The sequence below is a fragment of the Beta vulgaris genome, chromosome 7, assembly GCF_026745355.1.
Source record: "Beta vulgaris subsp. vulgaris cultivar EL10 chromosome 7, EL10.2, whole genome shotgun sequence".
Lineage (NCBI taxonomy): Eukaryota > Viridiplantae > Streptophyta > Magnoliopsida > Caryophyllales > Amaranthaceae > Beta > Beta vulgaris.
Window position 1 is genome coordinate 56879633 of NC_079208.1, and position 23017 is coordinate 56902649.

Consider the following 23017-nt stretch of genomic DNA (forward strand, 5'->3'; position numbering starts at 1 on the left):
ACGCAAAGAAAACAAAAAAGAAAAGAAAATGCACACTCCCTACGCAGGCATTATCCTGTTCAGGTTCAAAGGGACTTTCTCAGCCTGTCTTGCCAGCATTTTCCCGGCTGTCAAAACAGTCAAGATGCTGTAGCAGAGACAGACACCCCTGGTGCCTTTCTTATGTTAATACTTAATAAATGTAAAAAGTAGATAAGCTTAAATATAGATTAAAGTTGATCAAAGCAATGGGAAGAAGTTCCATTGATGCCATTGTTACAAACAAGCATATGAAAAGCTAGTCTATTCTTTATTTATACATCAACCTTGAACTTACCACCTCAGGGCAAAAGTCCTTGAACATTAATCTGCATCCACTGAGGCTTCAAGGAGGGCTAACCGCAGCTATGCCACTGCCTCGAGTTCAAGCAATGATTTCTATCTGCAAAAATATGATCAAAAGGTTCAGAATTTTGGATTGATATGATTTTAATCAAAAGCTATGCCACAAGCTATGTTGCTTGTACTCTTTATTTTACTTCAAGTACCCATATCTGATCCCTGACACTTCATTTTGGAACAAAATCATGGAAAATTTTCAGAAAATTAGCCGAGTCGGACACTTGGACACATACCCGAGTCCAAGTAACATAGTTTAGAAGTATACTATGATTCTCCACAGGCATGTACTTAGGTTGCATTCTGAACCTTATTGACGTTTATTATAAAAACTTATTAGAACTTATTCAGAATTATCAGAGCTTATTGGAACTTATATTTCTTCATACTTTAAAACTCTTTTAAGGAGAAGGAGGAGGCACCATTATGCAGTTGTACATTGCGAATGTGACTCATATTTTACCTCTTTAAAGATTCTATGTAACTCTGAGGCAAGTAGATCTCTCCCCCAGCTTCACCATGTTGTTCTCCACTGATAGTTTTCTTAGCAGCCAGAAATTGAGCGCTCATAGCCTCCATCCCTTGTTGTACAGCTTCCTCGGCATTACCATAACCATGCTCTTCAGCATACTTGCGGACGTCCTCAGTTATCTTCATAGAGCAAAATTTGGGCCCACACATAGAGCAAAAATGTGCTACCTTAGCACCCTCTGATGGCAAAGTTTCATCATGGAAGGACATGGCAGTCATAGGGTCAAGTGAAAGGGCAAACTGATCCATCCATCGAAACTCAAACCTTGCTTTGCTCAATGCATCATCCCATGCTTGAGCTTGCGGGTGGCATTTGGCGAGATCAGCAGCATGAGCAGCAATTTTGTAAGCTATTACCCCAGCTTTCACGTCATCCCTATTAGGCAGACCAAGATGTTCTTTTGGTGTCACATAGCATAAAAGTGCAGTGCCAAGGGCTCCAATATTGGCAGCACCAATAGCTGAGGTTATATGATCATAACCAGGTGCTATATCAGTTGTTAATGGTCCTAGTGTGTAAAAAGGAGCTTCATTACACCACTCCAACTGTTTTTGCATGTTTTCAGGAATCTTGTGCATTGGAATGTGTCCAGGCCCTTCATTCATCACCTGAACTCAGAAAGTCAAATCAATATTTAATATGTAAAATGACAATCAAAAGAGAAGTTATCAACTTGACAATTAAACATAGATCATAGTAATTGTATGCTCTTCTTCATAGGGTTGTACCTGCACATCCTTTTCCCAGGCTCGTCGTGTAAGTTCTCCTTGAGTCAAAAGTTCTGCAAACTGGGCTGTATCATTCGCATCATAGATTGACCCAGGCCTGAGGCCGTCCCCAATTGATAGTGCTATATCATATTGGTTGCAGATATCGAGAATATCATCCCAGTGATCATAAGCAAAATTCTCCTTGTGGTAGGCTAAACACCACTTTGCATGAATGGATCCTCCACGTGATACAATCCCAGTCATGCGCTTGGCTGTCAGAGGGATGTACCTTAGGAGAACTCCTGCATGGATGGTGAAGTAATCAACACCTTGCTCTGCTTGTTCGATCAAGGTATCCCTGAAAACCTCCCAGTTGAGATCCTCTGCAATGCCATTTACCTTTTCAAGTGCTTGATAGATGGGGACTGTACCAACTGGTACAGCAGAGTTACGTAGGATCCATTCACGGGTCTCATGTATATGCCGACCTGTTGACAGATCCATGATTGTGTCTGCACCCCACATTGTTGCCCACTGAAGTTTGTGGACTTCCTCTTCAATGGAACTAACGACAGCAGAATTTCCAATGTTTGCATTAACTTTGACCAGAAAGTTTCTTCCAACTATCATAGGCTCCAACTCTAAATGCTTCTTGTTAGAAGGGATAATTGCACGTCCACGAGCAACCTCTGACCTCACAAATTCAGGATCAAGGTTCTCACGAGCAGCACAATACAACATCTCTTCAGTTATGATTCCCTGCTTAGCATAAAACATCTGGGTGTACCGCGGATAACCCAACTTCTCCCTCCTGTCAACCCAATCCTTGCGCAATTTAGGGAGTCCTGTTTTTGATGGTATATATAACCAAGAAAGTTAGATGCAAGTTGAAATCTGGTCTTCATTCAAACTACGCTGCTGAGACAAGGCTCAAAAAACAAAAACAACAGCCTCTCTCTAAGAGGAGCTTATGCAAGACGGCAAGAGATGTGATCAAACAGCTCTACGATTACTTGGATAAAGCAGAAATTACCAGCCACAGATATAATTCTATAGAAAAAAAGGGAACCAAAGACTTCTAAGCTCTTATTGAGGAGATATCAAGGCAATAGGGAAAGTGATAATTAGAAAAAGATTTGAGTTAAATCATGCCACAGGCCCACAAGTAATAGGGAATAAAAAGAACTGAGTCGACAGACATATATATGCTAACAAAGGAAACGGATTGTGCTAATCTCGACACAGAATAGATAGATTTTTCAAGGGTAAACGACAGAAGAATATAACCTGTAACCTACAATCTTGTTGGGAAAAAGGAAAGGAAATGGGACTCATACCAATCTGTGGACTAATATTCTGTGGGCCACTGGTGTCATATGTATCAAAATGGGGTTCATCCCCAGATAGATGGATACGCCGAAAGGGAACCTTAAGCACATGACCTGATTCCTCATGAATTGCTTCCCTGTGTGCATATCATACACATTAAACCATTAGAAAATGAACACAAGGGTAAATATGCAACCAAACAAATAATAAACATATGCAACCAAACAAATAATAAACAAGCAGTCAGAAACTACGAAAAATGTTAATGCTACTATATAGAACTACTAGGAGAATAATATGCAAACAAGATCATTTATATTAATGAATAACTATGTAAAATGCAAGTACATGAGTTGTAAAAAACTTATTCTAATGAAAAGGATAGAACTATGTCATATGATCATATAAGAAACTGGAATTCTGAAGTTCGAGCATGACAACAAGTACCTGTATTCTTTTGTGCTCTTTGGGAAACATTGTTCAAAGGATGGGAGAGGAAGAAAGTCTGGGGCAGAAGGATCAACTGTATGCTTTTTTTCTTTAGTTTTATTAGAATTTTTGGTTGGTGGATCAAAGGTCAAAGTGGCCTGAGGGCCTGAACTCAAGGCGTTAGGATGAACTTCTCTGCTGTGAACACCTGCTGAATTTCCCAGCATATCAAATCTAGGCAAGAAAGAGCTCCTTGGCAGCATGGATTGAGCAGAATAGTTGTCATTCTTGCACCACACTGTCGTCAAAGCAGCTTGAAGTGATGCCATTCCTGACAATCATGAAAATATGCATCAAAACAGTGTAATTTGAGAATAAATGAAGACAGAATTATATGAAAATTGAAAAAGGCTAAACAGAGAACTCGTTCTCCAATAAACAGAGAAGAGGAATTGGTGCAAAACCCACACTATGTGGGAATCCAGAAGCTCCCGCTCCTCACCCGTTGGTGGTGAAACACTCTCCAAATATTCTGACTCGAACTATATGGCTTATTTCGACAGCTAATGGCAGTCACTTTTGAGGCCAACAGAACATTATACATTATACATAATTCAAAGTATACAAATACAATTGTCATTCTACACCCAAGTGTAATTTTACACCCTCTTGCAGATCTACACCCATATTTTAGGCTGGATATCCTGATCAAAGTAGGGGCACCTCACAAAGTCTAATCTCAAACCGTACCATCAGTAGTTCAGCACTATCCATGGCAATGTATACATGAACATCCCAAACTTGGATATACGGCTAACATTTCGCGACTTAAGGAATATTCTTATGGTTTGACACAGATAATGCCACTTCAAAGAATAAGCCCAAGTGACAACACTTGATAATTTTAAGCTAAAGCACCTTGATTAATATATACTTCAAAATATCATCTCCATTTCCACTAATTCAATCTTTAAGTACCTCTAAGTGTGACAGTTAGCATTACACAACAATTTACATTTCAAGCCTTTCTAAATCTACCCACCATTCAACCATGAAAAATTATACACTTTTCCTTCATTTTCCTTTGCGTATAGAGGTATACAACTTTTTATCATACATCCGAGTTCTCTATACAACTTTTTATCATACATCCGAGTGTACCACGAGAAAGGTACAACCAAGGCTATTTTTTTTGCCCATTGCTCATCTGAAATTCTCCAAATGAGCAAAATTCACATAATAGGGCCCAGCCATTTTCGAGCTTCATTATCACATATAAGGCCCGAAGCCCGGAAATGACTCAAGCCTCATAGTTTCATAAACATGCACTTTACTCTAAATTTACAATCAAAATTATAATTCAATGTCTCAAAAACCATAACATGATTATTATTGTAAGAAATCTCAAACTTATTAGTGTCCATGCTCTAAATTTTACAATCAAAATCATAATTCAATGTCTCAAAAAACATAACATGATTATTATTGTAAGAAATCTCAAACTTATCAGTATGCATGCGTTAAATCTACAATCAAAATTATAATTCTGTGTCTCAAAACACATAACATGATTATTATCGTAAGAAATCTCAAACTTATAAGTATGCATGTAATCATCAATGAATCATGCAATGAATCATATAATTATACAAAGACAAAATCAATATAATTGATTCAGACTAAATCAAAACATAGGTTAAGAAAGAAGATGAAAAAAGTAAGATTAACTGACCCAAAAGATGCGAAGAGAGATAGGAAGAGAGAGAGAGAGAAGGGCACTTTTAGAAGAAGATTGTAGAATCTGTATGATCACGAGGCTCTCATCTTAATATAAAAGTGACAAAAATTATTATACTATAAAATTCCAACAAAGAAGAAAAAGCAAATAATAATATCTGAGCTGACAGAATTTTTTCCTTAGATAATGCAAAAGTGGGTTTTAATTTCCAAAATATGCCCAAAAAAATTACAATTCCCTGCGCGAGAAAATTATTTTTTTTTTGTTTTAACCCACGAAAACCGCTACTCAAAGTAGCGGTTTAATTTTAAAATAAACCGCTACTCTGAGTAGCGGTTTATAAATATAAACCGCTACTCGGAGTAGCGGTTTATAAATATAAACCGCTACTCCGAGTAGCGGTTTACCCTGGGCAAAATATGTAAGCAGATAGCAGTTTTCATAATAAACCGCTACTCGGAGTAGCGGTTTAAAAAAAAAAAAAAATTGTAAAAAAAAAAAAATTTTTTTTTTTTTTTTTTTTTTTTTTTTTTTTTTTAATAAACCGCTACTCCGAGTAGCGGTTTTACCTAAGTTGAAAAAAAAAAAATTCTCGGCACTTGTAAACCGCTACTGCAAGTAGCGGTTTTACTAAAAAAAAATTCTCGCGTGCCGTCCTACGTGGACGGTACGCAGGGAATTTTAGTTTTTTTGGGCATATTTTGGGAATTAAAACCCAATTTTGCATTATCCAAGGAAAAAATTCGAGCTGACAAGAAAGGTTAGAAAAAAAAAAAGCTAAACAAGCTAACTTGAGATACTTCTACTTTCTGTTTTAAATGTAACATTCGGTGAAATGATATTATTTATTGATCAATTTTAACTCTAATTTATTTTCATTATATAATGAAAAATATAGTCAAGTGGATCTTGTTAGATTCGCCTTGATGCGTATTATAAAATTATAACATTTAATATTTTTTTTACGTTTGCACAACTAAAGATATTAACGATTAACAATTAAACAAACGTTTCATTTAAAACAGAATAGATAAAATATTAATTTTTGTTGCAATTCTATAAACCACAAACAAGAGGTGCTCCATAATAAGTCAATTTTGGAAATGTTGTTTTCCAAATTAATCATGAGATATTGTCACTGATGTCTTTTATTTTAAATTGATTCACGAACTATTCCCTCGGTCCTATAATATAGTGCTTACATTTCATTTTGAGTGTTCCAAAATATTGTGCCTACTTCATTTTATATTAGTTTGTTTTAGTTAAATTATCCTTAATTTTTACACAAACTTTCAAAAATATTCCTACCTTTTTCTTAAAATGTGTGCTCATATTTATTGCTATGCACCATTTCAAGGAAAATTTACTGCTTTTTTATTTTTTTTTTTGAAGGAAAAATCAAATAAAGGGGAGTAGTTCCAAGACAAAGGTACTTTATTAAATATTTCTTTTTGAGAATCCTACTACTTCCTCCAATATCCTTAATCTCCGTTAAAAAAAAAAGCAAGTATTATATTATGGGACGGAAGAAGTACTAGGAAAATCGAATCACTACTACTACTTAAAAAAATGTAGTAAAACGTCTAATTCCACATTGATATACTTCACTTGAAGGAGAAATGGGGGCCAAGGCGGCTCTTGGAGTGTTGGTCCCTTTGCCTCGCCCATGAATTCAACTCATATAAAACTCATTTTTTTAAAAAAACTTTTTCAAAATTGTAATATATAGTCGAATAGTGTAGCATCTTATTTTTCTAAAAAAAATGAGTTCATTTCTTCTATAGAATAACCGATTATCTTATACGAGGCTTCTTTTTTTTTTTTGAGGGGTTATACGAGGCTTCTTTGTTTGATTTATTTTACACATTCTTCAATTTTTCTATGTAACGGACCAGTTTTTTGCTTCTTTTTTATTGTGTCGGACTCGTCCGACCATAATCTTGGTCGGACGACTTTCAGGTGGTTCCAATTTTTTTTCAGGTAGTCTTCATTTTTTTTCAGGTGGTTCCAATTTTTTTTCAGGTAGTCTTCGTTTTGTTTTTCAGTTCGTCTTCTTTGTTTTTCAGTGGGTTTTTGTGCTTCAGTTAGACTTACTTGGGTTTCAGTTGGTCTTTATTCTTTTTCAGGTAGTCTACATTTTTCTTCAGGTAGTCTTCATTTTGTTTCAGTTAGTCCATTATTTCTTTCAGTTGGCCATTATTTCTTTCAGTTGGTCCAACTGAAAGAAAAGAAAGTCCAACTGAAAGAAAAGAAAGTCTAACTGAAAGAAAAGAAAGTCTAACTGAAAGAAAAGAAAGTTCAACTGAAAGAAAACAAAGTCTAACTGAAACAAAAGAAAGTCTAACTGAAAGAAAAGAAAGTCTAACTGAAAGAAAAGAAAGTCCAACTGAAAATAAAGTCCAACTGGAAAAGAAAACTAACTTCTGCTTTCTCTCACTTTCTCCTTCTTCTTCATTCCTTATAAATACTCTTCCGCACAGACCCCGTTAGCTCATTATCATTAGCTTCTACAATTGCATCTTCTTTTATCATAAACCTGGGATCAGAATTTTTGTGTTTCCCACTCCATGGCTTCACCTTCGTTGACATTAAGGACATGAGAAAAGTAGCAACACTTTTTAAATTCAAGAATCCGATTAACATCCAAATGCCGCGAAAAGGTTTAACAACTGAATTGAAGCAATTTTGAAAACAAATTAAGTCGAAAATAGCGATTAAACATCATCATTATGCAGATAATTCAAGAATCTCGCGATTTAACAGCAACAAATCAGCGATTCCATGTTCAATTCCATCACAAAACTAGCGAGCTAATGTCGTTGTTGTGGTGGTGGTGGTGGTTGTGGTGGTGGTGGGTTTTATGTGGGAATGGTGGAGAATCATTCGACCGCCGTCGTTGCTATATATTATAGTACTGGGCTCAGCCCGTCTAACGAGAATATTGGGTCAGACGGTCTGACACAATACTTTCACAAAATATTATACATAATTGAATAATGACATGAAATGCTTGTATGATTTCACGAAAATGATAAAAATATTGAAATGTCTCTATTATAATTTGAAATGCTCAAAACGCCATATTTCGGTTGCATTTTGATAACATATACTTCACACGAAAATTAGGCATTTCAAGACATATTCACATAAAAATCATTTCAATAGTTATTGTATCAGCCTGATCTTCCGGGTCCATCTGAACCAACAACCCTAATGTTGGCTGACACAACCTTTTTTATGGAAAAAAGGGGATGTCAAAATGTTTCGACGTGATAAAATAATAAATTAATTTGTACTTAGCAAGATAATCCTTTTGAGATGGATGTGTAGTTGTGTACCATTAGGGATTGATAGCTTTGAGAAATACACCTCTTGAGAAAACAATTAGTTAATCTATAATAGCTCTAAATGCATTCAGATTATGTTTAGCAAGGATGTTTGATCTCAAGACCAAACCAGACCAATAGAAAACAAGGTTTGTATTATCAATATAGTAAAATTAATTTTTCTCTATATCAATCTGTCTACTCTTTCTCATGCATAATAACAAACTTATTAATCGAACCCTTAAGGCCTTTTTTGTTATCATGTTTTTTAACCCTTAAAATGCTCCCTTGTTTTTTGATCTGGATATATAGATCGGATCGGATTTACAATATTTTATTGTAAACTCATACTGATTATATCATTCAAAAATTAACTATGTCCATACAAAAATTAACTATACAAAAAGTGATTATATGAAAAAAAAAACCTGACTATATCAAATAAATATGACTATATTATCATACTTGTTAAAGCAGTTCATGAATATCTTAATTCTTATGTGACATTCAGACAACATTTTCAAGATTACGATGATAAGTTGATAATCGATTGGAGCAAAAGAGTGCATGACAAAAGGTGCACTATATATGTACGTGTAGAGATGTGGACTGTCTGTGGTGCCAAAAAATTAGTTACTTTTGTGCCTTATAATGTGAGATATTAAATGTATTATTGAGCAAACATATTATACTACTTTATAAAGTTTTAATCATAGTGCTATCAGGAATATACCAAATATGCTATCAACAAAATATGGACAATATGCTTTTCTTGGTAATTGATTGCTTTATCCTCCACTTCACCAAAGTCCTAACAAACCTCATTGGGTGGACAATGCATTATTTTTCTTTCGCAAAAGCTAACCGAAGTTTCGGTGGCGCTAGATAAGAAATATATTATTCTACTTAATTACTTATATTTGTATAAAATAATATAATAATGTATAATTTCAATGCAATGCATTTAAGTGTTTTGCATTGAAATTAAATGTTTTCCCCTTTCCTTTTGAAAAACATTAAATGTTTTGCATTGAAATTATACCTTATTCTATTATTTTATATAAATATGAGTAATTAAGTAGAACAATATATTTCTTATCTAGCGTCTCGAGACGTCCATTAGCAAGATCCTTTTTCTTTTTTTTTTGTCTCTTTTCCCTGAATATACCAAAGCCCTAACATTTTCAAGACAAATTTATGATAGAGACCTAAAATGTTGACAACAAAAAAAGTTATTTCAACAACTCAATTCTTTACCAATGATTCCAAGTTCCAACATAAAATTTTCTCATTTATTAAAATTATTTCTACTCTATTCTTTAGGAGTGATCTCTAATTATTGTGAAATATATATATATATATATATATATATATATATAGATCATCAACGTACAAACAATATAAAAAAAAAATTGTTTTTTCTCTTCTCACCTTTTAGATTGTGAGATAACTACTCCTTCTGTCTCATTTTATAGTTTCCATTTCACTTTGGACACGAAAATTAAGGAAACAATGATTATTATGTACTTGTATTGTACTGGGAGTTGTTATGTATTTTGGAATTTTTGTCATTACAAATGAAAAATAATTAGAACATTAAATGGGTGGGCATGTGAAAAGAGGAGAGAGAGAGAGTAAACAAATGTTTTTTTGTTATGCGCAAGCAATGAGATTGAAGGAACATTAAGGCTTCGTTTGGTAGGGAGTAAAACGTTTTCCTGGAAAACTGTTTTCCTCTATTTTCAGTTTTACATTGTTTGGTTTGCAAAAGAGTGTAAAACCATTTTCCCTTGGATAAAATAACTCTCACAATGATGGAAAACCATTTTCCCTTCAAAATGAAGGGAAAACTATTTTCCTTATCTCTCTTATACATTCCTCTCACTACCTTCTTACTTTTCCTTTCATTTCATCATTTTTCTTACATGGAACCAAACAACGGAAAACTAATTTTGGAATTGGGTTTTACATTGTAAATTGTTTTCCATGAAAATCATTTTACACTGAAAATATTTTTACGCTCTACCAAACGGAGCCTAAATGAAGGTGTCAAAAACCCTTGTGAAAAGGTGGAAAGAGAGAGTAAAAAGTAATGTTCAAAAATGAAAACAAGGGAAATAAGAACAATATTTTGAAACACATAAAATGAAATACGCAAACTATAAAATGGGACGAAGGGAGTATAACTGTATAAGAGTGGCAAAAGAAAACGAGAGAAAATGACAACTAAAAAGGAAGCACAACTAGGATGGCAATGAGGCGTGGCTAAAGGGTGATAAGAACATGACTAGTGGCTACTTGGCTAGTAGTTAAGGACATGGCCTTTAGGTCCACTTGTTGCTGGACTACAACCAAATACATCACCAACCACATTTGATGCTGACATTGATTTTTTCATCCATGATCCAAAATATCAGCCTCCCTTCCCCTCCCAACATATCCTACACCATTACAATTTTCTTGCACTTTTTCAATAATCCTCTTTTTTTTTTTTTTTAAAAAAAATGGCTATACTTCCTGCGATCTAAAATAAACAAAATGCTTGTCATTTTAAGCCGTTTTAAAATAAATTAAACGTTATTATACTTGATACTTCTCTCTATCTCTCTCTTCATCACATGGGTCGATTACTTTCTTTCTCGCTATTTCTCTGTTCTCCTTAATCTCCGTGTCAAGATCCTACGTTTCGTTTAAATCAGAATGAAAGAAGTATAGAAAATGAACATGGAGAGAAAAATATTAATTTTTTCGTACTTTCTCGATAATTCTCCTTTATGTTTGTCTCACGAGAGAAGAAAAAGTTCGATATGAGTAGGAATGAATGTTCATATTGCGATTTGTGAGCAAGAAAAAAAATTGGTACTGTACAAAATAAAAAATATATATAAAGAAAAATAAATACAAAACTTTTGGGGGAGGGGAGAGAGTAATTTCATATTAACAAATACTCAGACTGAGAGTTAAGTAATAAAGCAAAAGTGAGTAAAACTTCGAAAATGGAGGGAGAACAAAGAAAGGAAGATACAGGAAACTAGGAAAGGATGTGAAACTGATTTATGATTGACATTACCATGGATGGGGCCAGGTATTTACACAAAAGCACAGGTTACAATCACTATATATTTTCATGAAACAATTGATTACATGTACAGAAGAATTTAGATATTATACAAAGCTGATCTTCTTGTGATTGAGATAGCAGCACTGTGACACACCAGATATTAACCCGTCCATGTTCATCGTGCTATCGTCGGTGCACCAGAGCTTCCATTTTCATCCCTTTACTTTTGTCTACGTACAATGGTAAATGTTGCTGTCAGTTTATAACGATTAAGCCGAAATATGCACTGCCCTTATATAGGGGTAAGGGTGTATACTGGAGTGAAATGGCGAATGAAGTCCTGACTAGACACTTCTCTTAAGCTGTTGATACCAAATAACATGCAGCCTATAGTTCTGTCATTCAGGAACTCGTTGTAATTGGAGAACAGCCTCTTGCTTGCCTTGAACAAAGACAGAGAGTTCAGCCGGTGCAACCACCGATTTCAACCACTTCTGTAGTTCCTCACCTTCTACCTTCTCTTTATCTACACAGGATACACACTGTTTTAGAAAGAAGAAGAAAAAGATTGACAACACAATGCGTAATGCGTGTACAGAATTACATGATGCTTCAGCTATATATTAGTAAAAGATTAACACATATCAGATTCCAAATACTGGGAGGAGATTATCTATAAACATCTTCGGACGAAAGTGATTGCCTTGTAACGAAATCAATTGATCAAGAATGTTTCACGAAAGAAAAACTTTTGTCGTATAACGGTAAGATATCTAACGAGAGAGGGAAGTTCGGTGGGGCCCACAACAAGTGAAGTTACTCAAGTACCCTCTTTCTCTAACATCAGATATCTAACATTCTATCTAGTAGATAATAGTGCAACTCTTCACAAAACCAACGACAATCTTTTGGCAACTTTGAATTCAAGAGCAGGAGCAGTTCCTGATGCCAGGTCTCGAGAATGGCTAATAAGATGCTCCAAGGTGTAAAATATATTTGCAGATTCAAAGATCTATTAATAAATACCATTCAAGTATTTTACAGTATCATTTACAGTTCCAACTTCCAAGTTAACAGATACAACTAAACCGATATGCTCAGAGCTCTGAGCCTCTGAACCAATATAGCATAAAAAATTATATATATCAAAGAGGATCAAATTAACATATGTGCTGTATGAAGAAGGCAGCAAAGTAATTAATTTTGATATAAACATTGAGAAATACTCCCATCAGAACTTCATACCTTCTAAATGAGCACCCAATCCTTCCAAAACATTAGGATTAGCACGTACAACACATAATGCCACGTCAAGTGCTGATTGCAGGAGAGCTTTTACCTCACTTTGAACTAGATCAACAAGTTTCCCCTGTATTAAATTCTTAGGTTAATGCAACAGCAATTAGATGAAGGGTTACACAGCATAAAAGCCAGAATGCTGAGTGCTGCAAACCTGATCCTTTCCCCACGGAGCAGCCCCAGAATCATCAATCCCACCGCTAGAGAGTGTTGCTAAAGATACTGGGCCAAAGGTCTGGCTAAGGCCATACTCTGCAATTGCTTTGTACGCCATATCAGTTGCTCTCCTAATATCATCAAGTGCACCAGTTGAAACACGCCCTGCATAAGTGAATTCTTCTGCAGCACGTCCTCCAAGAAGTGTAACTAGCCGTCCACGCAGCTCATCCACGAAAAGAAGGTATCTGTCTTCATTTGTGGGAGGGGTGTAAGTAAAGCCCAATGCACCTCCAGACCTTGGCAATATACTCAACTTCTGCTAACAGAAATCCCAGAAAGCAAAGCAATGGTATCAAAAAGAAATCTTCTTTATGGTGAAGGCCCTTTATAAGGAACTAAGTATGATGTATACGAGAGTCTGGTGTATGCAAGTTTATCATGATATATACATCATCTTTTTGCAGTAAATGTAGAAACATAAGCAATCTAGTAGCTTGCATTTCAACAGCAAAATTCTAGCAAATAATAAGATATTCAAATCCACCATCTACATAGACATTCAGAACCTCAACCAGGACACCATCTGCAAAGGGTGTATGCCAGTTAATGTATGCAAAGCAATACCTAGAGCCAGAGCAACCAGATAACAGGCCCAGTGGTAATTAGGGGAAAAGGTCCAAGTAATGCTTATCGTCCCTCTTGACATTTTAAAGCAACGTAAAAGAAGGGAAGATGTTTTACCTCAACACGAGGTTGTCCTGAAAGAAGATTTGCAACAGCAGTTCCTACAACTGCATGCCCAGCTTCATGACGTGCAACAACAGCCTTCTCAATTCCTTGTAATTTGGCGGTTTTCTTCTCTATTCCCTGCAATAAAACATATTTTCACTTTTAAGCTACTTAAGAATTAAGCACACAACAAATTCCCACAACTGAACCATAAAATATCTGCACAAGAGATTGAAGAAAGCAGAAATTAGACGGAACATGCAAAACTTAAACCTATAAACTCAGAGTAAAGGCAAAAAGATCAAATAGGTGTACAATGCAAAGACGACCATATTTGAAAAAAAAATAACAAATTAAAAAATATACACTCCAGACTTCCAATGTATGGAGAAAAATGGACACTCACAGCAATTGAATAAAATAAATTTAGGTCCTTGAGGAAACGTATATCTTTCAGTCATCAACAAAATAGCCCCTGATATGTTCAAGCTATTCTCCTCATATATATAATATCGTAAGGTTTACAAACTATTCCATTTGCACAGTAAAGTACTACCTCCAAAATTTGTCCCATATACCTATTGAAACTTTCTACTTTGAGAAGTGCCATTTCATGTTCCAAATTTCCTACCATTTGCCATACAATACCCCTTCACTTAATCTTAAAACAAAATTTAGTTACAACAAGTTTATTCCAATCACCCCCTAAAAAAAAAAAGTTTATTCCAATCAGAACAAAATATTCAGCACAGTATTTTGTCTCTCATTATTCATGCAAGAACATTATTTACGACAAATGGAGTAGAATGTTATTAGTAATTTCAAGCTAGGACAAGAGGGTAATTGGTGATGACAGTTAATAATATAGATTCATCCCAAGGACCAATAATTATACAAGCATTTAGGAAATCGATAATAAGTGTGCACTTGCATTCTACAACAAAGAAAAAGCAGCACCAGCAATAACTTCATCAAAAAAAAAAAAAAAAATACATTGCATGAGTTAATATTAGTAGGCCTTTCTAAGAAAATACATAATATATACACAAGCAAGCAGGCATCAAAAGGAACACAGGCTAGCAGGGAAGCAGACATACTGCTAATGATCGCTCCACTGCTTGAATAAAATCTATTTTCTCCACAACCACTTTGTTCTGTCTACCAGCTAAAAGAGCAGCTTCATTTACCAAATTAGCAAGATCTGCCCTGCAATATGTACCACACTGGAACGCATTAACAAAAGGATATGACTGAGATCAAAGAGGAAATCAGAGACAAGACATGTGAGTACCCTGTGAAACCCGTCGTCATACGAGCAACATCTCTAAGATCAACATCATCCTCAAGAGGAAGTTCTTTTTTGGAAACATGCACTTTTAGTATAGATTCCCTTCCGGTCTTATCTGGTGTTTCCACCTATAGCAACATAAGATATCAGTAAGCCTTTATGGTCAACAAACTTCAGGACACCTAAAAGAAATGACCAAAGCAAGAAGTGCTAAAAATTCAGACCATAACGACTCGATCAAATCTTCCAGGCCTACGAAGAGCAGGATCTAAGACATCAGCACGGTTCGTTGCTCCGAGAACGATCACAGCAGAATTGCTGTCAAAACCATCCATTTCCTGCAAGACACGCACTCATTAACCAAATGATGACTCATTCAGAATTGCAGCAGCCAGAAAAACGGTGAAAAATTACAGTCAACAGCTGGTTTAGTGTCTGCTCTCGTTCATCATTGCTCACGATACGAAATTTGCCATCACGACTTTTAGCAACTGCATCTATCTGGAAAGAACCACCGAATGGTCTCAACAATTAACCTCAACAGTACCAAAAGATGATCATAAATTCCAAGTACTATGACACGATTATGAAGTCAGTCTAACCTCATCAATAAATATGATTGATGGAGCTTCTTTCTTTGCTCGAGCAAAGAGATCTCGCACCCGTGATGCTCCCATACCAACATAGAGTTCAACAAATTCACTAGCAGAGCAACTGATGAATGGAACTTCAGCTTCCCCAGCAACAGCCTTTGCCAAAAGTGTCTTGCCCGTCCCTGGAAGACCAACCTGCAGGACAAATTAAGCCTATTGTTTCCATCAACAAGATCAGACGGGGCATGATGAGCAATACCATTCTCATATGCTACACCTAGTACCACTAAGTGTTCCAAAATCACATCAATCAGAATGAAAAATGATATAAACATGATACTTCCTCCGTTTCTTAATACTAGCAACAATTTCCGTTTTGGGGGTGTTTCACTATACTTGCAACATTTCTCTTTTTGACAGATCCTTGTACAAAGAGTGCATTATTATATTATTTAAGCACATGGGTCATATATCACTCTCTCTCCTCCTCCTTGGTTCATGTGCCATTTACCAATGTAGCAAGTATAAGAAATGAAGGAAGTATATGATAATGAGATCTAAAAGAATGACTCAACCAATAATTCAGGGCAGTACTTTGATTCTAACACCTAACCTCCATTAATGGCACATATATAAATGGATTTCCAAGGAACTCGAATTGATAACCTTAACAGCAAAGTGAATACGTTTATTGGATCAAAGAAATATGTTTCCACAAGCCAATACCCAACTACAAAGAATGGTGCTTCGAAAACCAATTCCTTGCACAATGTATCATGATCTCTCTAACAGCGGTCTAGTATGGCAGCCTTTCAAAAGAATGAAATCTTATCTTAGATATCAAAAGACACTCACCAGTAAAACACCACGAGGTGGACGTGCTCCAAGTCGTACATACCTATCTGGGTTCCTTAGGAATTCCTGACCATTGAACAGCAATATACCCATCATTTTCATATAAAAGCAGATTGAAACCTTTCAGCCTATAGCCAAGAACCCAAGACACGTACCACAATTTCTTCTAGCTCCTCCTTAGCCTCATCAACACCCGCTACATCTGCAAAAGTGACGGTTTCTCCTTGCTCAGATACTTTTGTACCACCAGAACTTCCAGATTTACGGTTTCTAAGCTGACCCGCTGCATGCTGTACATGTACGATCGAGTAAATACATACATTTCTTATGGAAAGACCCGTGTTTCAAGTAGGACGGGAGAAGACAATAGCACACCTGGGAGAAGTTAACTGGAAAGCGCTGGAGCAGTGCAGCCAGAACAGCAACATAGAACAAAGTAATCTGCAAATGGAATTCATATCAGAAATTGAGAATATTTGAGATACAAAGTTTCTTATAAAAGACCCATGCAAGAGCAATCATTTTACTCCAGAGAACCTAACATACACATGTTGAAAATATAACAAAACGGGCTGTGGAAGCTCATCTATCTTGCACAGAAATTCAAACGAGAAAATCGAAAATGTTGAGACCAGAATTGAGGAAACACAATATTCAAACAATCAGACACTAGGAAATGCAAAAGCTGAAATTAAAATCAACTATTCTGCCTAAAAATCTAAAGTGCTTTGGTCTGTCATTGATTTAGGCTTCTTGATAAAGATTATTACAAAATAGAAAATGTCATTTTAGACCTAAAGAATATAAGCAAGAAGAATTTGCAGGTCATCTTCAGAAAGGGCTTCAATGAGTATCATCGACTTTTCAAAGAGGGAAACTTGAGCTCCATCAATGGGGGCCTTTGCCAATTTGGTATTAAATAATGCTCCAGCCACTTTAAGGTATAAACCAACAACCAAAGAGCATATATGATCTATTTTCTCGTCAGATTTACTACATGTTGCGTGTGTGTTTTACTTCCCTTCTTCTAACACTTTTCCTTTATCGTCTCTCATGCTTATTTCTTCCTCCTTCCTTTTCTTTTCATGCTTCCCGTCCCCCTTTAAATGGCTCTTCCCCTGCCTCACCCCCTCCCCCCCTCTGCACTGCATTTTTTGCTTCAATTGACGTAAATACCTCTTACGAATTTTTAGTGAAAATTATTGACGAATCAATTGCCAAATCATTGCTACTTACTCTTGTTCTCGCTTGTCAGTTTAACTTTTCGGGAAAGGAGGGGAAGGGTGTTGTGGCCTGTGGGTCAATTGGTGCCAGAATACTGCCAGCAACTGAAGATTTAGCATTTACAATCATTATCTCCAGCTAGATAAACACAAGTTTAAAGCAGATCTGATGATTGGTGTCATGCGAATTATAGATTCCAGACACTATTGTTTCTAATATCTTTGTGTTCCTGGAGAAAAGGCTGAATGTGGCTGTTCTTTCATAAATTTTTAGTTGAATAGTTCTTGCAGCGTTAATTATTTATTCCATGAGGACTATTGCCTTTTATAGTTCTTGAAATGGTTGATTACTTATTCCTTTTTTGTACTAATCTAGTGATTCACCCGAGAACTTCGTTGCAACTATTAAGCTCATCATTATTACCCAAACCAAACGCAACCTGAAAGAATGGAAAAATAATAAACAAGAACACAAATTAAGCATATGAAAACCTCCTACGCCCTCCCCATTTCCCAAAAAAAAGGAGGAAAAGGGGGGCATATTAAGAAGATCTTGACTCTATATAAATTAAGGACCTAAGGCTGAGTCGTGACAATGTAGTCTATCGGGAAAAGAGGGTCTAGGGAGCCCCTCGTAAAACCGACGTAAAAAATTCCCCCGGGATTTTATATTCCCCACCTAGTGTTGTTTAACGGACAAGTGACTTCGGGTTACATCATTATGATCCCTTGGTCGAAAACATGGAGAGCAGATCAAAAGCTATCTACCAAGCCAAGAGAGAAACAAACTGAGAAAAAAAAAATGTCCAACAGAAAATCTGCTCTAGGTTGAAGCAGAGAAACAAAGGATGAACATTGAACATTGTCTGCTAACACTCATTTCAAGAATTTAGGCACTCCTTAACCAAATCCATAAGCTACTCAAACCTTACTTCAATAGTCTCTATTCCAGAGCATCGTTTGCTTTATCTTATACATAAACATTTACCAACTCGATTCCTCATCCGTCTCAACGAATGTGGCAACCTCACTTACAAATAGTTCTCAAAAGGGAACGCCTATTAGGTGCCCTTGGAAGCATATACTCCTAGGTGATATGACAAATATTCAAGGGGAAATTAAAGATCCTCCCATCTGTCTCCTTGCATTGTTGCCACATCATCTCAAAGCATACACTCCTTGATCCACTACAAAATTTGCCAAACATAGGGTAGCATGAAACAACCACATAAGAAAATGCAACTTGGAATGGATTGCACAATGGATAAAGGTCAAAATTAATACATATCCACTTTGGCATTGAATCAAACATGTCTCATACCATAAGCTTTGCAACTAACAACTAAAATTTCAAGATTACCAAGATACTGCTAATAAGTGACATATGAGGTGATGCTCGAAATTTCAATGCAAATAATGATTCATATAGTTTTCATCTCCACTTATAAAACTTAATAGCTAGCACATTCATCATTAATCATAATAATCAAACCAAATTCAACAACTTACCAAAGCCGAGTTTAGAAACCCGCCTGATCGCTTATCAGGGGAACCAAACTCAACATGATTATCAAGCATTTTCTCATAAGGAGTCTTTATATCAACTGGCCTAGTTGTAGTATAAACAATCCTCTTCGTAGGCGCCACGCTCCTCAACAACAATTCCGAATCCTGCAAATTACTCTCACTGCCCCTCATTTCACCCTCCACAACACCACTCACTCCTTCATTCTTCAGCTTAAACATTATATGAACTCCATCAACCTCAACCTTCTGAACCTGATTACCATTTATCTTACTCAAGAACTCACTATAAGGAACACTCACAAACGTCGTCGGAGGCCTAGGTTCGGACCCCGGTAAAGGAATGCCGGGCCTAAGAAGCCTCATAACAAACATCACAATCCCTAATTGCAAAAGCAATACCCCAATTTCTTGAGCTTGTATCAATGGCTGCCACCGCCATTTTCCCCCAGCACCTCTAAACCAACTCTTCCCCTCTTTCTCTCTCCTCGGTGAAGAAGAAGAAGACGACGACGAGCTCGAATTCGAAGAACCACCTTTACTCACCTGTTTCGCGTCTTTCTTTTTATCCGACGAAGAAGATGAAGAAGAACTAGGTGTAGTAGAATCAGTATCTTGTTCGCAAGAACTATTTGCACGAATTCTTGTATTGCTACTGCACTCTTTCTCTCTCCTCCATACCGATGAATTGCAGAAATTAGTAGAAATCGAAACCCTAATTTGCCGACAAGAATTGTTCAATAATCGAGAAGATTTTGAAGAATTTCTAATGAAATTGGAGAGAGAAACCCTAGAAGATGTAGGACAACAGAAATAGCTCAATCCATGGCAGAAATAATTAGGTTTATAATAAGGATTTGAGGTGTTAATTATTGGTCTATCTACAATTGCTGACATTTCGAAGTAACCCTAAAAATTTGGGGATTTTATGAAATCTTCAATATTTTGAGGAATCATATGAAAACTTGGAAGTTTTGCAGAAACAAGAAACTTGTTCAATGGCTAAAGTTCAAGTAGTTTGGAAGGTAAGAATGTTTGAAGAAGTTTCCCTATCATCTTGAAATAATGACCGTTTGATTCGATTCTTTTTTGGGTTGTAAAGTTGTTTTAACCGTCGATTTGATTCTTTATTTTTTCTGATGCAAGTATTTCCTTTATAATCTTATCCACGTAACTAACCTTATTGTAATTTCATCCCATAGTCTCTTCGAACTCTCAGACATGTTTTCCCCAACTTATTTCAGTTCAATTCAGTTTAGTTCAGTTCAGTTCAAATCAATTCAGTTTAGTCCAATTCAATTTGGGACAATACTTTTACTCTTATATATGACTGTTCGTTTCAGTTCAGTTGTTTTATATTGAAGAGAACATGTTCTTTCTTGTATTAAAAATCTTATTCAATAACCAATCAACAACAGTTTTACCGTTTTCGTTTCTTTTTAGTTTACTTACTTTAATAGGAGAAAGTTCAAATGTATGAGAAATGAAGTCAAAACTCAAAAGTGTGACAAATAAACTATAAAATACTCCCTCCATTCTTTTTTACTATTTTCTTTAAATGGTTGTTTATTTTTAATTGTTACATTTTTCTTATTTGAGGTACTTAATACTATTATATTTGTTTTTCTCTTTTTCCACCCAAAAGTATTTTTTTTTTTCACTTTCTCCATTATTTTACATTAAATTGGCCAAAAAGTATTATCCAGAAAACTTGAAAGTGACATTACCTAAATTGTTGTGCATACAACAATGTAGCAATTTAAAAAAACAGAGGAAGTAGTTATAATATTAGGAAGTAGTTGTGCATACGTGAAAAAAGAGAATAAAATAAATGAAACATGTTACAAAAATAGAAAAAACAACAATGCTTAAATTATTCAAAGATCTTTCGGTTTTAATGATGCCCTGCTGGGTCGTCAGGTTTGGAGGTTACTGCATAATAAAAATTCGCTTTTGAGCCGAGTTATGAGGGCTAAATATTATCCAGATGGTGATGTATTGCAGGCGAGGCTCGGTTTTTCCAATAGTTTTTCGTGGCGAAGTATTTAGAGTGCAAAAAGCCTAGTGAAGGAGGGTTTGATGTGGCGAGTGGGAGGTGGGCGAAATATAAATATATGGAGTGACCCTTGGGTGGGAGATGAGAGAGGGCGGTTCATTTTAAGCAATAGAGTTGAAGGGTTGAATACAGTGAGTGATTTAATTGATGATACTACCAAAGAATGGAAGTTTGAAGCCATAGAGAGACATTTTGGAGAGAGAGACCAAAAGTGCATATTATCAATTCCATTGAGTTCAAGAGAGACGGAAGATGTGTTAACATGGGCTTACTCGAAGGATGGTCTTTATTCTGTAAAGACAACATACATGATTGGGAAAGGGGGGAATTTAGAAGATTTCCATCAAGCATGGGTGGTCTTATGGGGGCTGGATGTCTCGCCTAAAGTTCGACATTTCTTGTGGCGCTATTGCACCTCGTCGTTGCCTACTCGAGCGACTCTCATGGCTCGACATTTACTTGAAGAGGGTGGGTGTTCGTGGTGCCCTTCGGAGCTTGAAACCTCGCACCATGCTATATTTGCGTGCGCACGAATCCGAAGATTGTGGGTGGATCATGGGTGTGAGGCTATGGTGGGTGATGGTCGTGTGGAGGGTGGGTGTGAAATGTTGGAGCGGTGGAAGTCGTTGGATAAGAAGATTGTTCAGAAGGGATGTTTTTTGGCATGGAATATATGGGCTGAGCGTAACAGGTTTGTTTTTGAAAATATTTGTCAACCGCTACCTATTATTAGTCAGCGGGTGTGCCGACAGGTAGACGATCACAACGAGTACACTACTCGGATCTATGGTCAGCCGGCTTGTGTGAGGCCTGTGAGTAGCAGCCATTGGTGTGCGCCTCCGGAGGGAGTTATCAAGCTTAATACCGATGCCCACATTGAAGCAAATGGGTGGGTTAGCGTGGCAACGGTGGCTCGAAATACATGTGGGCAGGTGTTATTTGCGGCAGTGAGACGACAACGAGCCTATTGGCCTCCCGATATTGCGGAGTGCAAGGCTATATTATTTGCGGTTCGCATGGCAAAAGCTCGTGGACTACCAAATGTGATGGTGGAATCAGATGCACTTGTGGTTATTTCAAGGCTCTCTAAGGCCGCTTTGTTTTATTTTGATTTAGATGCTATTATGGGAGATGTATTTTCTTTGAGTGTGTGTTTTAATGCTATTAGTTTTAATCATGTTAAAAGGGATGGGAATGCTGTTGCTCATCACCTTGCTAGAGTTGTGCCGTTTGGTTTGGAGCAGTGTTGGGAGAACCATTGTCCTAGGGAAGTAACTCCTTATATATTGATGGACACTTTGTCCCTTGATTAATGCACATCTCTTTCCCCTCAAAAAAAAAAAAAAAAAGAACTTGATCAAGAAGGAAAGTGTGAAGATTTAAAAGAGGATGAAATGTATGTTAATTAGTCCAATTTAGCCAGAAAAAACTTTGAGTTCAAATGTAGTAATAGCTTAGAGGTTCTTTTTTAATTGCAACATTGCACCTTGGCACATTATTTTTGATTGCCATGTAAAAAGGACATAGACAGAAATAGATTTTAAAAAAAAGTACAACCCATGTGATAGGAGAGAGACGAAGAGAAAATATTACCAAATAAAAAAACACTGCCAGTAATGTGAAATTCCCAAATAAATAAAATTTTGTAATTAAAAAAAAGGAGGAGTAATTACTAAAACCTTGTTTAGGAATTATCTGAAGTTTTCAGTTTTTTGTTACAAACAAAATAGAAGTCGTATCGTATTTGTTGTATAATATACCTCAAAATTATTCATAATTACAGTAATT

General features: G+C 36.2%; 3 protein-coding genes across 6 annotated transcripts in view; 1 reads left to right on the plus strand and 2 right to left on the minus strand.

The window, feature by feature from the left end:
• The window catches only part of LOC104899992 (phosphomethylpyrimidine synthase, chloroplastic), a 5583-nt gene extending 315 nt beyond the window's left edge, over positions 1–5268 (minus strand). The window contains exons 1-7 of one of the 4 annotated variants that reach the window (XR_002040515.3): positions 5111–5267; positions 3397–3709; positions 2958–3085; positions 1639–2465; positions 842–1518; positions 317–421; positions 1–127 (exon numbers count right to left, since the gene is read on the minus strand). The exon at positions 1–127 is cut by the window's left edge and continues 315 nt beyond it. Coding sequence is in view for 2 of the 4 variants with exons in the window: in XM_019250987.3 (XP_019106532.1) it covers positions 418–421; positions 842–1518; positions 1639–2465; positions 2958–3085; positions 3397–3707 (1947 nt within the window). In the remaining 2 variants the exon portion in view is untranslated. Of the gene's footprint in view, positions 149–180; positions 422–837; positions 1519–1638; positions 2466–2957; positions 3086–3396; positions 3710–5110 lie in introns of those variants that run through there. The other 3 variants (XR_002040514.3, XM_019250987.3, XM_010687300.4) reach the window with 3 other exon arrangements.
• Positions 5269–11305: 6037 nt separating this feature from the next.
• LOC104899993 (ATP-dependent zinc metalloprotease FTSH 7, chloroplastic) lies at positions 11306–20223 on the minus strand. The gene is made up of 13 exons (XM_010687301.3): positions 19159–20223; positions 16802–16867; positions 16582–16716; positions 16427–16492; positions 15581–15766; positions 15393–15479; positions 15203–15316; positions 14982–15106; positions 14788–14896; positions 13703–13828; positions 12957–13277; positions 12749–12872; positions 11306–12029 (listed from the first exon to the last, which is right to left on the minus strand). The coding sequence occupies exons 1-13, from the start codon at positions 20068–20070 to the stop codon at positions 11902–11904; spliced, it is 2499 nt and encodes an 832-aa protein (XP_010685603.2). The 5' UTR covers positions 20071–20223; the 3' UTR covers positions 11306–11901.
• Positions 20224–21252: 1029 nt separating this feature from the next.
• Positions 21253–22542, plus strand: LOC130589579 (uncharacterized). The gene has a single exon (XM_057390888.1). It carries the CDS (start codon positions 21253–21255, stop codon positions 22540–22542), a length of 1290 nt encoding a protein of 429 aa, XP_057246871.1.
• The last annotated feature ends 475 nt before the right edge of the window (positions 22543–23017 follow it).